Source organism: Eretmochelys imbricata, chromosome 1 (genome assembly GCF_965152235.1).
Source record: "Eretmochelys imbricata isolate rEreImb1 chromosome 1, rEreImb1.hap1, whole genome shotgun sequence".
Classification (NCBI taxonomy): Eukaryota; Metazoa; Chordata; order Testudines; family Cheloniidae; genus Eretmochelys; species Eretmochelys imbricata.
In genome coordinates this window covers 163,399,499-163,415,749 of record NC_135572.1, presented here as the reverse complement: position 1 = coordinate 163,415,749, position 16,251 = coordinate 163,399,499, and the positions used below count along the sequence as shown (strand labels likewise).

Sequence of the window (16,251 nt, the reverse complement as noted above, 5' to 3'; positions counted from 1 at the left end):
TTTCGTGAGCTACAGCTCACTTCATCGGATGCATACCGATGAAGTGAGCTGTAGCTCACGAAAGCTCATGCTCAAATAAATTGGTTAGTCTCTAAGGTGCCACAAGTACTCCTTTTCATTTTGCAGATTGTTCTCAGGAGACAAGTATAGTAGGGATTTGCCTTGAACAGTTCGGGCCACAGTTTCAGAGATGTATTTTTTTTTATTTTAAAGTCTTCTCATTTGAGATTATATTTCAAACGTCTCATTAGCGGGCCGTTCTCCCAGCCAAGATTATGTGTTAAAGATGTAATTTACTGCACGGTCACTTTCCTTTGCTATCAAAAGATTGACTGGAATGATCAGTTATCATACACGCTTTAGGGAACAATATTTATTTTTAATCTGCATCAAAAATATCCTGTTGGAAAATAGAAACAGTGGAACGTGTTGTCATATGAGATAAAGCATGCAATGCCTGTCGACTTGAATTTTAAAATACGTTTTTCTTGTCTTTGATTTTTTCTCCTGAAATGTTTTTCCCCTGCTAATGCGGCCAGATTCGGCTGGATTTTTCTGATATAATTCATAAATACAATTGGGTTTGTTTGTTTGAGAAAGGGAGAGACAATCATCAGCGGGGTTCAGGTTTGTCGGGGGGAATTTCAATGACATTTTTATAATTTAACGCAGCTTAAAAGCAGTTTTGTAACCGATTGTAAACATGGTCTTCTTGTTTGTGCAGGATTTGTGCAAAGTATGTTCCTTACATTCCTATTACATTGGGACATCGATTACCAAGAAAGGTAAACAGGCTCACACTTAGGTATTCACAGGTTGTCTTTGTAACAGTTTGATTTGGTTTTCTTTATACTGTGTGAAAGGGAAGGTCAAATCTAATTATAGTTCCTTCCCAGTTCTGGACAGTTTGCAGCTTTGAACCACAAACCCTTTCCCAGTCATTGATATTATTATCTGTAGGAATCGGTTTTCACGAAGATGATTGCTGAATAAAATATAGAGTGTATGGGGAAAGCTGGCGTGGGATCTCAAATCACGTTTATACCAACCGGGCCAATGTTAGCAAACACAGTTTGCTCTTTAGCATCCAAAGACCAAACGAGTGTTTTCAAATATATAGGTGTGTGTTCATGTTTTTACAAATCAAAGGTGGTAGACGGTTATATTTGTTCTTGTTCTGATGATAACCATAGTGGCTTATTTGTTTAGATAATATATTATGTCCCTGCGCTGAGAAAATTATATTGGCGGTTCTTCTTCAGTTTAATAGGTAGTAGGAGAAAAGAGATTTTATATATACAATTTATTTAAGTATGACTGAGGGTTTGCGCTCCTTTTTCTCCCCCTTTACTTTTCTTCTCCAGGGCACAAACCTTTAAATGGCCATCAAATTAAAAGATGTCTGTAGTTTCCATGTTAACGCACAAAACGCTGAAGGAAAACAAATCCTTCGGGATGGGATTTATTCCACCAGCTCAGGAAACAATTTGAAATATGCTCCCCAAAAAAGTGACAGAGGTCCCCTTTATTAAAAGCCCCGGTGAGACAGATATACATGTGTGTTTGGTAAAAAGATCAGTCCGATGAGGAGCCCTCATTGGGAGCAGGACATAAAAAAAGAGCGTTGATTACCAAAGTTAGAAAAGCAAGGGAGCGATATATTTACCTGAAGCCAGCAAAATCCTGTCCAGGGATATAACTTCCCTTTTTAGGAGGGTGATTGGAGATTAAAGAGCACAGCCTTCTCCTAAACAACATCGGGCCATTATCTGAAGGATGGTTTGCTTGGGCAGATTCTGGTGTAACAGGATAATTAAAGAGGTGCGAGATAGCTTAAACAAACACACACACCAACGAGATAGGATTCGGTAGAGAGATTCGTTTTTAGGATCATTATTGTGTTTTACAAACAGGAGATCTGCTAAATTATTATTTTTATCCTGATTATTGCTACGGAAATGTATTTTCACACGGGGTCTAACCAACGATTAATAACTCAAAATCGGAACACAAGTAAATCCCTAAGCATACAAAATTGTCACCCTTTCGGCCAATTCCTTCTGGCAAGAGACAGCGAATTGCACATTCTTTCCTTTAAATTTCGGTTTTCTAATGACTGATTTAAATCTGGAACTACCTAAAGCCGGACTTCCTGGAACTGCGGCAGGAGCAGTAGTGACAATAATACAGTTAGTTGGGTTAAATGATGTAAATATCTGCGCGTTGCTGCATTATCTCTTCCGGATCTGTGATCTCTAATGGAATACATTTCCGCAGAAGCAGGTAAAGTGCAGGGAAACCAGCTGTGGGCATTTGAGACGGGAAATTGACCAGATGTTTTAGCGACACACACAGAGATCCGCTGTCTTTTGTCGCGGCTGACTTTTGTCCTTCCCTCCTTGCAAAACAATATGAACGAAGAAGGGTATTATCGCTAGGTTTAAAGCGACGTGCAGTTAATGCAAGGAGCTTGCCCTTGTTAGTAACAGTGTGTTTTTCCTCCCGGTGTGGCTGGGGGTGGGGGGCGGGTGAGTTAGGTGCTGTTCACTTTGTTGTTGTACTTTGGGGAAATCTTCAGCAGTTCTCCCTGCCCCAACCGCTTTCTCTCGCGTTTGTTCCTCAGTACTTGCCTCTTAAATCACTTTCCAGGGTGACTCCTCAGAGGCTACCCAAAAGCATAGAAGCAATACATCTGGATCTAGGCATTCGGGGGGTCACTCCTACTTCACTTTAACGTCCTTCCGGGGTTTTGGTGGTAATACAAGTCAGATATTCCAGGAAGACATCTTTTGACTTTCTATAGCTGAATTTTTATGTGGGGGTGTCACACACGTGTATGCTGGACTGAAAATTCAAATAATGTTAATAAAAGAGCAGCATATTTCAACCGAGTGCCATTAGACAGGCTAAAATATGTAGCCTGCTAGACTGTGGAAAATTCTTCCAGTGGACGTGGCTGGAAGTCCAGGGCTTAACATAGGACGGGATTCAACTTCACAAGGAACAATCCTGCACTGACAAAGGGACAGACTCTCACATAGCAGAAGTTGAGGTTCTGAGTACAGTGCAACACACTTCCTTTTCGATGCCCTGGAGTTTAACTGAGACCTTGTCCCGAGGGAGGGGAGACATACCACCGTTCTTTACAAATAATAACAACTGGCTGTAACAGCCACACAAGAAGCGACTGCGAAGTTTACAATAGAGCAATGGCTGGTCAGTTTTGTTGGTAGCGACCCCTGTTCACAGTGTACAGAATTATCCATACATGTGCTTGGGGTCGACCTCAGCTCACAAGTCAGGAGAGGCTGAGGGTTTCCGGCAACTCGCAGGATCAGGAGAACTGGGCTTAAGGTACCGAATTTGGGAAAGGCTTAGAAATGATGTGAATCCAGTAGACTTTCTTGGGACTCTCAGGAGGGAAGAGGGGACCTGAGAGAGCCCTCGCTCCTGCTCTTGTTTTAGGATATGGAAACCTCAGTTGAATCATATTGGAGTCCCTAGCGTGTGAATGATGAACACTGCCACGCTGCTGAGGTCTGGGGAAGAGATGGGGGTGCAGCAGCTGCCCTGGGGGGAGGAAGGTGGGAGACTAGAGCCCCCAGGACTCTAAGCATGATATATCAGGGGATCAAAAAGGCAGCGCGACCAGGGCAGGACTTTTCCTCCCGGCACACTGGTGTTTTTTCTGCTTAATACAGAACAAAGGAGAGGTGGGCACAGCCGCTGCTGGAGAAATCAAAGCAGGCGAGCGGTGACAATCCCACACTGTGTGCGTGTGTACCTGCCTCACGCTGAGCGTGCACGTGTAGTGCCCGTCCATGCCGCCCCCGGCTCCTAGGGCTATGGATGGTCTGAATGGGCATCACTAAACTCCTGCCTAGCTTGCCAAGCGGATTTGTGACTCCCGGATTTCTCCCCCTTTCTTTTTGCTTGCTGGTGTGTGTTTGGTTTTTTGTTGTTTGTTTCTTTTGTTTTACCTTCTTGAGCGAAAGAAAGCGCCCCGGTGAGCTGCTGCTCTCAGTCCTCATCCATTCCCCCATGACTGGTTGTTTGATCGCCAGCCACACAGATTCATGTCGATGGATTACAAATCCCGAAAGGGAAGTCTTGAGTACTTTGGCTGCAGTTGTGTGAGACACTGATCTATAGGTGCCAGATGTGCACTATAACCTAACCCACTCCTCCCCCAGGGTCTGATCCTGCATCCCATTGGACTCATCCTGGGCGCTCTGCTTGAGCGCAGGTTTTGGGCCCACGGTTCCACGATGTTAGCTGCAAATGCTTTCCACTCTAATGACCAAAGAAGTGTCCGGGACCATCAGCAGAGATCTCTCGGCGCCCAGCGTCAGGCCCGGGCCTCCTTTGATACTGACTGCGTGCAAAGAGTGTTTGCGATTCCCCGAATCCTTGCGCGCTTGGCTAATGAAACTACATTCGCGTGTGGGTACATAGTCTCGTGTGTGTGCGGGGGGGCACGCGCGCACCCGCAACCTACGGACCCGGGGCGTTCAGCAACGGCAGGAGAAGAGGTTTGGATGGTGTGTGAGATGAGAGAGACTCTAGCCCAGCCCCCGCTCTATGTATAGGTCCTTTCAACCACTTGCTCTCCCAGCCTCCTGGGCTATCGCGTTGCCGTGTTGCTCAAAGTCTCGGATATTAGCACCTATCTCCCACCAGCTTATTTTGAACCGCGCTATTTATAATACGTTCACAATGCCAGATCACCGCAGAAATGTGTGTCTCTCTGTGTCTGGCTGTAGATGCGGGTGTGTAATATGGGCTGAGTTTGTGAGGTCCGGAGCACCAGCCGGAGACTGTTCCAAGTACAACCACACCCCCTCCAGTCCACCTCCCCCTTCCATTGCAAGCGCTAATTGCGGTCCTTCCCTTGCGCCTCTGTCTGTGGGTCCTGCCGAAGGCGCTGCTGCACCGGCGGACACGTCACGGGGCACATTTATCCCCTCCCCTCTCGCGGCGCTCCTCGCTTGCTCCAGCCTTCACCAAAGAATTAACTGAAGGTGCCACTCCAGAGCCGCTGGCTATTCCTGGAAAAGAGGAGGCGGAGGAGAAGGAGGAGGAAGACCTTAGTGTTTCGGTGCGTGGGAGCAGCACCGAAGTTAGGCTTTGGGAGAGTGGGGAATTTGCCTCCGATCGCTGCTGTGCGGTGCGCTTGGAGAATGCGGCTGTCAGCTCTTGGAAGGTGAAATAGCAAACCCTTATTTCTCCTGTAAGGTAGAGTCCTCGCTCTAGTCGCATGTCAGCGTGAACTAGCTCTCGCTTCGCATCGGCTTTTTATTTTTTCAATACGTGTCAAATAATAAAAATCTCTCTTTATAATATAAAAGCCTTTTTTTAACGAATTGCCTTGGCCAGCACTTGGACTTGTTTGGGTACTGACAGCCCTGAAGTGGCGCTGGCCTGGAGGAAAATGGATCCTTTAATGTAACTGTTTAGGAGAACCGGATTTAGAACACGGGCTGGAGCAGCGAAATCAGCTTGGCTGCTGCAGACCCTATTCCCCAAATCTCAGATGAGAGGTGAACGGGGCTTGTGCTAGGCAGAATTGAAGGCAAGTTCTGCACTAGTGGTCTAAAATACACACAGTTTGAGACACACGTGTACTGTGAAAGCATATTTCTCCAACACTGGTTACAAGACAAGCGGTCGCTCTCCTAGAAGGAAAAGCGAGCCTGTGGTTTTAGAGCAATCCCTCCTCACCGGCTTTGACTTTCATTTTATGCCTGGGCTGCCTTTCCAGCTTGTCTTCTCCTCTGCACCTTGGGCTCTGGGACCAGATCCCTTTGCACTAGTTCATTAGAGGACAACCACCTTTTTTAAAAAAATTGCAGACTGTCTAGCACAATTATTTTCTGCTGAGCAGTTGCTTGAAGGCTTTGTTTTTCGGAGGGGGGAGAATTGCATAGAGCAGGAAATCATTCGCTAAACAAAGAAAAAAAAAGGGGGATATGCTCTCTGTGAACGAGAAGATCCATTTCCAGCTGCAGCCACGGTCCTGGTTCATGTAGATCTTTCAGTCTCTACTTTCCAAGTGCGAGACATTTGCATTGCAGAGTCAGCCCAGAACTGCATTCTCCTGACCTGCTGCGGCTTGTGGCACAGAGGTGGTTTCCCACTCTCGCCCTTCTGATGCGTTGATTTTTGTTCTGTTTTTTACGAAGAAAATAGTATTAACGGTACAGTCAAAGTCCATGCTCGCAGCAGTCCGGAAGGATCGGGTCTAATATGCCAGTGTCACCCTCCTCATTGCCGTGCAAGAGCCGCGATGAAGGAAAAGTCCAAGAATGCTGCGAAGACTAGAAGGGAAAAAGAAAATGGAGAATTCTACGAACTGGCCAAGTTGCTGCCCCTGCCTTCAGCTATCACCTCCCAGCTGGACAAGGCCTCCATCATCCGCCTCACCACCAGCTACCTGAAAATGCGAGCGGTCTTCCCAGAAGGTAAATCCCTCGGCTGCTTCCGGGGCACCTGCTGCTTCTCGCAGGGCAGGAGCCTAAGGCAGGGGCTTTGCGGGGCGGCGGGGGGACGGGACAGCACACATTGGGTGCCGTCTCTTAGCAGTTACGACCGTCTGCGTTTCGAGGGTGCAAGGGGGGCTGAATGAGCCGCGACAGCAGTTGAAACGGTGGCTGTCTGTCCTTGACTGTTTAGACATAGCCACCCCTCCCCACGCACACCCCAGGCCGTCTCTGTGAATTGTATTTCCGATTGTGACCTGTGCCCAAGGCGCTAAGCAGGCAGGGGGCCAGTCGCCACGGGTTCAGTCGTATTAATCAGGCTTATTTTAAAGCTTAAATAATACCCCAGAGTTTGGAACGGGAATATTTGTAGGTCGCGTTGTGCGGCGCTGAGCCCGACAGAACCGGGAGGAGGGAAAGAAGCAGAGCTCCAACCCCGGGCGATGAGGCTGCTCAGATCTTGGGGAAATGATGCCAGGCAGCTGACTGAACACAAAGCAAGATCTGTGCGTGGTACATTCTGTGATTTTGTTTTCTTTCTTTCCCTGTGTGTGGGGGGGGGGAAGGGAGGGAGGCGAGGTTAGATCTGCTTAAATGATTGTCCTAATTTAGGACGCGATAATAGAAAGTGTAGAGATCAGACCTAGGCAGAATGGGGGGAGGGGATCCAGCCTACAACTAGCAGGTCAGGCACTTCATTGGTGAGGCCTAGAACCAAGAATACCTTTGGATAACACTAGGGACAAGTTGGTGTTTTGTCTTCACTCGCTCACATTGGAGCGAGAGTTGGGGGTGGGTCATGTGGAAAATAGGAGAGCACAAATTCACATGAAACTCACTTGCAAGAGGTAGGGACAGAGAACTCCCGTGAGAGGGGCACAGATATCTGAGAATAAATCTAACAAAAGGGACACCACAACAAGGGAACCTATTTTAAATATGTATGAATAATATAAATATAATATAATGAACATCAATAAACTTGCAGGTGTGACTTAAAAAAACAAACAAACCAAACATCACCTCCAACAGGCGCAGAGTGTATAAAAATTGCTACCAAAAGAGCGAGACGTAACATTGAGCACACAGGACATGACTTGGGGCTTAGTTTCCGTTCCGCCACACACATTGTCTGCTCAATTGCAGCGCGCGCATTGTGCTAACAGCTTTAAAGCTTGGTCCCCTCTCCGAGATTATTTTGATTTCGCCTCTCTCTGTTCTTCAACGTACTTCGTGCAGCAGCCTGGGATGTGCTCTCAACCCCAAACAAACAGCAGCAGCGAAATGTCAGCGCGTCCCGAACGGATACATAGAACTGGTTGCGTTAGGTGGCCCGGCGCGAATAAACCCCTGGCATGGTGCATTGGTCTGGAGTCCACTTGTCAGCAGGGTGATATAATTAGTTACATAGCGCTGGGACATCTGCTAGAAGACCTCCCCCCTCCCCCCGCCGTTACTAATTGCATGGGAAATTGTTTTCATTCTCCTGGGGGGGAGGTGTCCCCGGCGGGTGTTTGTTTCTGAAAACGCAGCATTTACCGAGCTGTATAAACGCTGCCCAGTCCACCTGCCTGCAGGGATCCAGCGCCCAGCACAGAGCTCAGCATTTCTAGCCTCGCCCTCGTCTTTTGCACCCATGCCAAACCCTTTAAACGTTGGAATTATTCGGCACAGCACGGGGCTGGCAGCGAAATTAGCTGTAAAAAAAGTGTCATAAAAATTCGCATCCGTAAGTAGACTAATAAACCCTCTTTTGTAAATGAGCGGCAGGTTAAAGATTTCATCTTTGGTTGTTAATGATCGTGCCCCGCTCCTGCAAGAGCCGGGGAGGACCCTGGCTCGGACCAAATCTCCAGTAGGACTTTTTCGCCAAGGGAGTCTTTGCTTGAGCCGGGGCTGTAGGACGCGCGGCCTTTTTCAATGAAATTGAAAATCTGCTGCGAAATGAGAGATCTGGGCAAAGCTCGGAGTCCGAAGCAGTTATGGTCCCCTACTCCCACTGAGCAGCGCCTTCCTGCAGAGCGGGCGCCATTGGCTTCATGGGGATACGCGGGCCTATTCAGCTGGGATAAAGGGATCCGAATCTGGCCCTTTGGCTCTCGCGTGTGTGGAGACCCCAGTCTGCTCGACTCAACCTTGAACACCGTGTCCTTTAAAGGGAGAGCGAGCAATGGACATAAAATTTGAGATTTTCCCCTCAGATTTTTTTAAACCAAACACTTAATCCAAAAAATACCAACCCCCCCCCCCACACACACACACCCCTTCCAAACAAGTACACACTTCAAATGTTTCTTTCACTGAGCGGAAGTGGCCAATTGACATACATTGTGTGGGGCCGTTTGTAATATGTCATGTTGTATGACCACTAAACTGGATGAGAGAAATGAAATTAAATGCTGGATAAGATTCTCTATGTGGTTAAATAAACCCAAATCTCCTCTTTTGTGATTTGTTTGGCCTGTCTGGACAGATGATGGGGGAGGAGAGGAACAATTAGCATTCCAGAATGAAAAGTCTGTTATTCATCTCAGTTTCTAAGGAGCTTATGAAAGGGTTACAAATGAAAAACGAGAAAAGCTTTATCAGCTACGTCAATAATTATGAGCAATGATTTACTTAGTGTTACCTAAAATCAATAATTTTGTTTAAACGAAAGGGTTCTATCAAACATATAAAATAAAGACATTTACCGTTCTAATAGTACTAAAACATCCCAGTGCTTTGGTATATTGCTAATGACTTTCGCAAATTTAAGTCATTATAAAAGTCCCGATTAAGAAATATCTTGTAGTAATTTCGGGAGGGTTTCCCAATTTTCGATCGCATGTTTTCCCCCAAAAAATAACTAAATTACATATTTAGAAATACATATGTTGAGATTTCTCTGGACAGGGTCATATTACAGGTTTCCCAGACAAAACTCTCCTGTTGAACAAACTGTGTCAACGAACAACTGCAGTTCACTTTTTAAGAACACTTAAAAACCAGAGGATGAAAGCCTTGCGAGTTTATATACCTAGGATGGCAGTGTCTTATGTGTAAATTCTCTTCAGACCAAATGACGGTGTGCTTCTGCACTCCCCATATGCTTATGAGTAATTTTAAAAATACATATGACAAACGTATTCTTTTGCCATAAATACTGCATAATTATAATGAAAACCATGAACACTGAGAATAGTATATGAAAGACGAAGTGAATAATTTACTCCTGTGTTTCTGAATATATTTTTTAAACTCATAGGGGGAGAGCTGTTGGAAAGTGATAACTAAATTATTTCAGCCATGCCCATTAATAAATTGGTTCAACTTTGGAAAGTTTCAAGCTGGGAGCTACGCTCTGCCAGACACTTGCGGGGAAGTGGTTGGGACATAATTCCTTTCACTATCAATAACTCCCTTCATAGTTGGGTATCTTTCCTCAGGAAAGAGCTGATGTTTCTGAATTTGTTTTTTATATAGGAAATTATAATGAACTTCTCCCTCTCTCCCTGATATTTTCCCAAATAGCATTATTTAGTGGCCTTAGTCAGCAGAATAGAAATACCTTCTTTTTAGAGTTAGCGTTACAGACAAGTGCAGTCTGGGATCAGTTCCCCAAAGTGAAACAGAGCCTGGAGAGCTATCATTTGTTGATCTCCGAAAGCGCCATCATGCATATTTTCTGCTATTCAATATTTTGCTGAGATCTTGGTTTTTTGAGAGGAATAGATGATGTGTCTGCAGTCAGTATTTTAAACTCTCTTGTAACAGAAAATTACTTCAAGGTTTTGCAGATGTCTAGTGACTCAGTGTGCCCATCAGAGATCATGTGTCTCCGAGACATAAATATTAGACACATGGCTACAAACTGTACTTGATGTGATTTTTTTCATCCGCGCTTGACAGACAACCAAGATACCTTTAGGGCCAAATCCGCATCCCATCAAAGTCCATGGGAATTTGCTGTTCACATCAATGGGAACAGAATTTGGCCCAGAGGAATATGTCCTGGCTAGAAACCAGCTTCCTTTTATTGTGCCAAAATTTCTAAAAGGTGAATCAAATCTAGAATAACCTATGTTGAGATATATAATTACGTTGTAAATACAAGAGGGAAAGTGCACTACACCACTTTCCGATGTGTGTAAACATCCACTTTTAGGACTGAATGATCATCTTCGTGACAACACGGAACCAGTTTTGTTTCTTTAAACTGGGGGAGGGGAGGGGAGGGGAGGCGTGAGGGGAAGAGACGTCAGAAGTCTGCAACCTAGCTGCTAAACCATCGAATTTCTACTACATTTGATCAGAAATTATTGTCCAGCTATGAAACTTGCTGAGTAGGCCAGGAAAAGGGTGGGGTTTTAAAAGCCTCGGTAGCTAACGGTTTAAGAACGCCCTGGCACATAGCGTAGACAACTTTTAATACATTTTTAAAAGGTGTCCGCGGTTGTGGGGCATCCCTACGCTCCCCTAGGCTTTGGGGCTTGAGGCAATCCGAGTTCCCATCCAACCAGTTACTGTATGTTTAGAAGATGGACAGTTTAGTCTGGGCCCACGGAACGCCCCGCGGGAGGATCCGGAACAGGCCCACCGAAGTGAGCGTGAAAGGAGAGTTACATTCATTAAACCTCTTTTATTCTCCCAAAGTGCTAGTCTTGTAGGGTATAATTTCGTGCTTCAGTATGATATCTTTTTTCCGTGTGGATTTGCTCTGACCTTCAAATTCTGAATTAAAATCCAGGAGACAGAAACATAGCGTATATCCCTACACCCAAGCTCTGTAACGTCATCCTCTGTCGCGTTTTGATACTTTGCCAAACCATTTATTACTGCAGAACAAAAATACACTACGAGATATTTTTGGTGCTTGGCTGTCAATACGTTTTTCCACAAATGAACAAATAGAAGTGTGTGGGGGGAGGTGGGGGGCGGGAAACCTATTGTTGAGTTGAAATTATCCCATCCACCAGGTTATGGCGCTGAGGTTAAATTGTGACTCCACGCATTTTCAAGAACTAGCTTTAACACTGCGGATTTATTAATGATTAAACCAAAAGGAATGAGCTGCTTAATAAGTGACTCAAAAATGTAGCGTATGCTATTCCTACCACTACTGAAAAACAAAACAAAAGCCTGGGAGATAGTGTGAATTTTTCTTTTATTTCTGTGCTTGGCATCATGTCTTAACAGTAAAATCTGGGACCTATTGCTTACTCCTATGAAAAGACATTTTAATAATTCTTTAAAGGGCATATATATATTTTCTTGTCCTCAGTGTATTTAAAATAGAGCCAGGAATATAACGCGGGTTGAATTGCAACAGTTTCAACTCAGTATTTTTCTGTACATCTGCGACGTTTAACATTCGCTTTAAAGGCTACAAACACTGCTGAGAGTGAGCCATTCATGAAGCCGTGTGTGCCTATTTTAATAGTAGTAGATGGTCTTAAAGGGTTTATTAAAATAACAGACGGCATTAGGGCTTCCTTTGAGGCTTGCTCTAAATGTAAATCGGTGGCATTTAAAGATCACTGGAATGTTGGAGGCATTCATAACTGGGAAGCAGTCACAGGTATATGGGCTGCTTGCAAGAAAGATATGGGAATCGGGAGCAGATTAGAATAATCCAGGGATTTTAATAATCTCCTCCATCATTTCTTAGCAGCTGGACTTTTCACATCAGCGGCAAGACGCATTTCAGTTTCCTCCTAGAGCAAATCTGGATGGCACGATCGTCCGCAGATGATAATTATGAACTGTGGTTTGTCTGTTTTGCCCTTGTTGTGAGTGAGACTTTCAAATATCTCGCCACACTAAATGCGTCTAAATACTGTCATTACAGGAAGGTTTTTCTCTCGCTCTTGTTTGTGATTTGGAGCGGGTTTGAGTCTGTGGTATAAGTTTGTTGGCTCCAACAAAACAGTCGGTTTGGGCTGGGTTTTTTAACATTTTTTTCTCAAGAAATCTTAACCCCGACCGCACTAATATTTCTGATACGTGACTTAAAAATACAGCTAGAAAACAAGTGGATCTCTTAATACATATTTAATAGATCTAAAATAATTTGTCATATATACTTAGCGTTCCAATCCACTACTTGAACAGGAGTCAAAGGCCTGTATCCTTTCCTCTTACTCGGCCAGGTCCTAGCCACCTCCAAAACACAACAAACTTAACACAGCTAAGAGTGATCGAGCTATTGAAGGACGCGGTCGATCTAATTCTGTCAAGTGTCGTGATAATTTATGTGCCAGAAAGTCAAGATAGTTTCCCCCTACTCCATTAGTGCAACCCCCCCTATCCCCGTATAGTTAAGGTGAGTGTGCAGACAGTATTTCAGCAGGAGGCGACACAACTGCTGAAATTTCAGAGCCCCGGGAGTTGCTATGACTTGGAGCAACGCTAGTTTGCAGAGGTGAGAAATGCGTCTCCAAACCCGTGTGTACCGATTCCCAACCCGATTTGATCAGCGCACCTGCAGCTATTTCCCGTGTTCCAGAGTCGAGAATAGGGTTGATGTGGGTCTAGGCCCGGTCTTGCCCCCAAAGAAATCAAAGGGACTTTACCATTGACTTCAGGGATGGGTCCCAAGTGCCACAATAGCTTCAGTGAGAAATTTTCCCGTGAGAACTGCGGGATCGGGCTAGGTCCTAGCTCTCTGTTGGAGTATGTGTGTGATCACAAGAAACCTCACAGCTGAATTATTAGGGTCACCATCAGCATCTCCAATGCAGGGGGAAAGGAAGCTGTGGGGGCACCTCCTTTTTTGTCTCTTGCAGTCGGATGGTGTGGGTTGGTTTGCCGCTCTCCTGCCTCCTGTATAATTGCAACGTGCCTTTCTCCTTCATAAGCTGTTTGCAAGGCCAGGGGAGGATGCCCAACAGCCAGTGAAATTCCCACCGGAGAGGGAGCAATGAAATCCCAATGTTTGTAGTTGACCCAGGTTCCTTTAAATTAAGGCTATTGAATAACGCGCAGGATCGTGCACTAAAGGGGAGTGGGAGCACAAAACGGTGGAGACACAAAGGAAACACTCCAAATTACAGGGCAATCTGATACTTATGGACTACTTTACTGATAAGTAATTCTTTTAGCAGATTTCCAAACAGAAAAGCTACTGTTTTTTTTTTGTTTAACCTTTTCTTTACGTAAAATGCTTCCAGATTTTGTTACAATTTAACCCATTTTTTTCCTCTGAAGACTGAGAAATGCCACCAGCTGAATATTAAAATGTCCTGACAAAGTTTGAGATATCAGATTAAGGGAGAGAATCGTGTCCATATTTAGTAATAAAAGGGAGGGAGCATTTTAAAATGAGAATCAGACGCCGTGGAGTTTCTCTACGAGGTTCGTTCTACTTTCAAGTGTCCTGCCATGTGATTTTTTTACCTCCCCATAGAAAACAGTCACCGTAGAACTGTCAGTTGTCCAGGCGCCCCGGCTAAAGAAAATCTTCAATGCGTGGGAGACAAATAGAACCGCCAGTTGTTACTTATATTTGTCTTGGGGTAGTAGCGGGCAAAGGCCCAACAAAAATTGAAGCTCCAATGTGCTAGGTACTGGAGGGACACTCCATCACACTGCATTCCCAGCACACGTCGATTAAAATGAGAAAAGAATGCAGGAGAACCACGATTAAGATCATGAGAAAGTGAAGAGAGCCCTCTAGTTAACATTTATAAAGAGATGATGCCACTTGTCCGCAACATGGCTGTGTGGCTGTATAAAGGAGCTTTGGAGAAGCAAGTCAGAACTCAAACCTCCAGGACAAAGGCAATACAGCTTAGTTAAGAAAAAAAGCTAGATATTTTCTCTGTGACAGTCTGCTTCACCATTTGCTTCCTGTATTGGATAACAGACTACTTTCGGGTTCAGTTTGTGGCACAGAAATGTCCGGCTCTGGAATTCAGTCTGGATTGGAATTTCTTGGCTTTGTGAACCTCTCTCGCTCTAGATAAATGTCTGACCTTAATTGATAGAGGTAATCCCATAAATTTAAAATCGAATGGGGAACAATTTGCAACCCCTTGATTGTTGTTAAAAATGTTAAATATTTGCCAGAAAAAAAAATCCTCCAGCTGCTCAGCTTTCTCACAGGTAAATATGCAATATACATCTTAAAAGCTTCCTTAAAAATGACTCCGTGAGAACTGCGCTATAGAATATTCCTTTAAAACCAGTCTACAAGCTCGTCATTTGGAACCATTCAGGTCTATTAAGTAATCACACATTGCATTTCAGCAATTTACAGAATGCTTACTTTGTACCAGCAGCTCTTTTGGCTAGGTCCTGCCTAGTGAGTGAAATGTACAGTGTTTACTGGTTAGACAGGAATAGCTCCTTTGAGTTTATTGCCTCCATATGCACCACTCACCTACAAACCCATCTGCACGCCTCTAGGAAGAGCCGTTCATGTGCAGCGGTCCCTTTTTCAGAATTTCAGGTTGTATTCGCTTTATTCCCACCTTTGAAAATAATATTTTATCGACTGATTAAATGACTTTAACACAAGGAAAAATATTAACGAATCCACTAAATGTATTCAAATTCGATATAATTTTTTAATGGCGAAACCGATTTTAAATTTCGAAAAGAAAAAAAAACTGCTGGACAGAGATTTTATGTTAATAGTGAGTCTGCGCTAGAAGGCTCCGCTAAAAATAATGGAAATACTGACATGACATTGCTAAAACTGTAACTGTAATACCAAAGGCTACAATCAAATACACCGCTAGGCATTGCTATATTGGAGTGACAGTTGTTCACACACCATTATAAAATCCTCTCTATGACTGGCTTAAGGAACAAACCTGCTTTGTACTTCAGTTAGTCAGGAGACCGCTTAGCCATGAGTAGTTTTTTAAAAATGTATCTGTAACGTTATGAGTGAATTCGTTTGATTGGCTCAAGGTGACTTTATCATTTACACCATTAAAAAGGGCAGTCTGTATAGCAATAAGATAACTACTAACGCTTTAATTTAGTATCATCTTGCCAAGGAAAATTCATGTTTCTGTGCTCCTTTAAACAGCAGATACTTTCCACTCAAGAGAAGGTTGCATTTTAGCAGAGAAAGATGGGAATACTTTATGTAGCAGTGGAATTTGTAAACGTCTGTAAAGTGCTTTGATATAGAGGAAAGCAGCAGATGAATGGAAGCTCTATTTATTAAAAAATGCATTTTCACACTATAGGGAAATGTATCAAAATATAGACAGATACCCCAAAGCAAAAACAGCCTTTCAAGGTAAAAGTCTTCTGCCATTCAGTTTACTGACGCATACACTCAGGCAACTCCAATGGCTAATGTGGATGTTCAAAGAAGACATACCTCTTGGACTGACTGGATACACTGAATTATTGATATGGCTCCTTAGCACAGGAGTAGCAGAAGGATGACTGAGTTATAGGAAGGTCAGTGGTAGTGGTGGAAGTGGAATAAGCACAGTCATGTCTTGAACCATTGTTTATTAATATTGGTCTTCACTTGTATTAGTAGGGTCTAGGAGCCCTAGTCAGGGGCCAAGACCCCTTGTGCTGGGCGCTGCACAAACCCAGAACAAAAAGACAGCCCCTTCCCCAAAGAGCTCACAATCGAAGTATGAGGTGGGGTAGCACGAGGAAACAATGAGATAATATTGGTCAGTAACACCAGCACAACAACTGCCTCACAACTTTTTAGGTTTATCCTGACCTTCTCACCCTCTCCCTTCCCTCCATTCCCTTCCTTGTCTGTCCTGAGCCTCCCCTTGACTTGGGGTTTGGCCCAGGCCTCTGCCTGCTT

At 44.4% G+C, this 16,251-nt stretch overlaps 1 protein-coding gene across 1 annotated transcript in view; it reads left to right on the top strand.

Moving 5' to 3' along the window:
* The first annotated feature begins 6,286 nt into the window (after positions 1–6,286).
* The window catches only part of SIM2 (SIM bHLH transcription factor 2), a 70,946-nt gene continuing 60,981 nt past the window's right edge, over positions 6,287–16,251 (top strand). The window contains exon 1 of the mRNA XM_077818660.1: positions 6,287–6,461. Within this exon, the coding sequence (XP_077674786.1) occupies positions 6,287–6,461 (175 nt within the window). The remainder of the gene's footprint in view (positions 6,462–16,251) is intronic.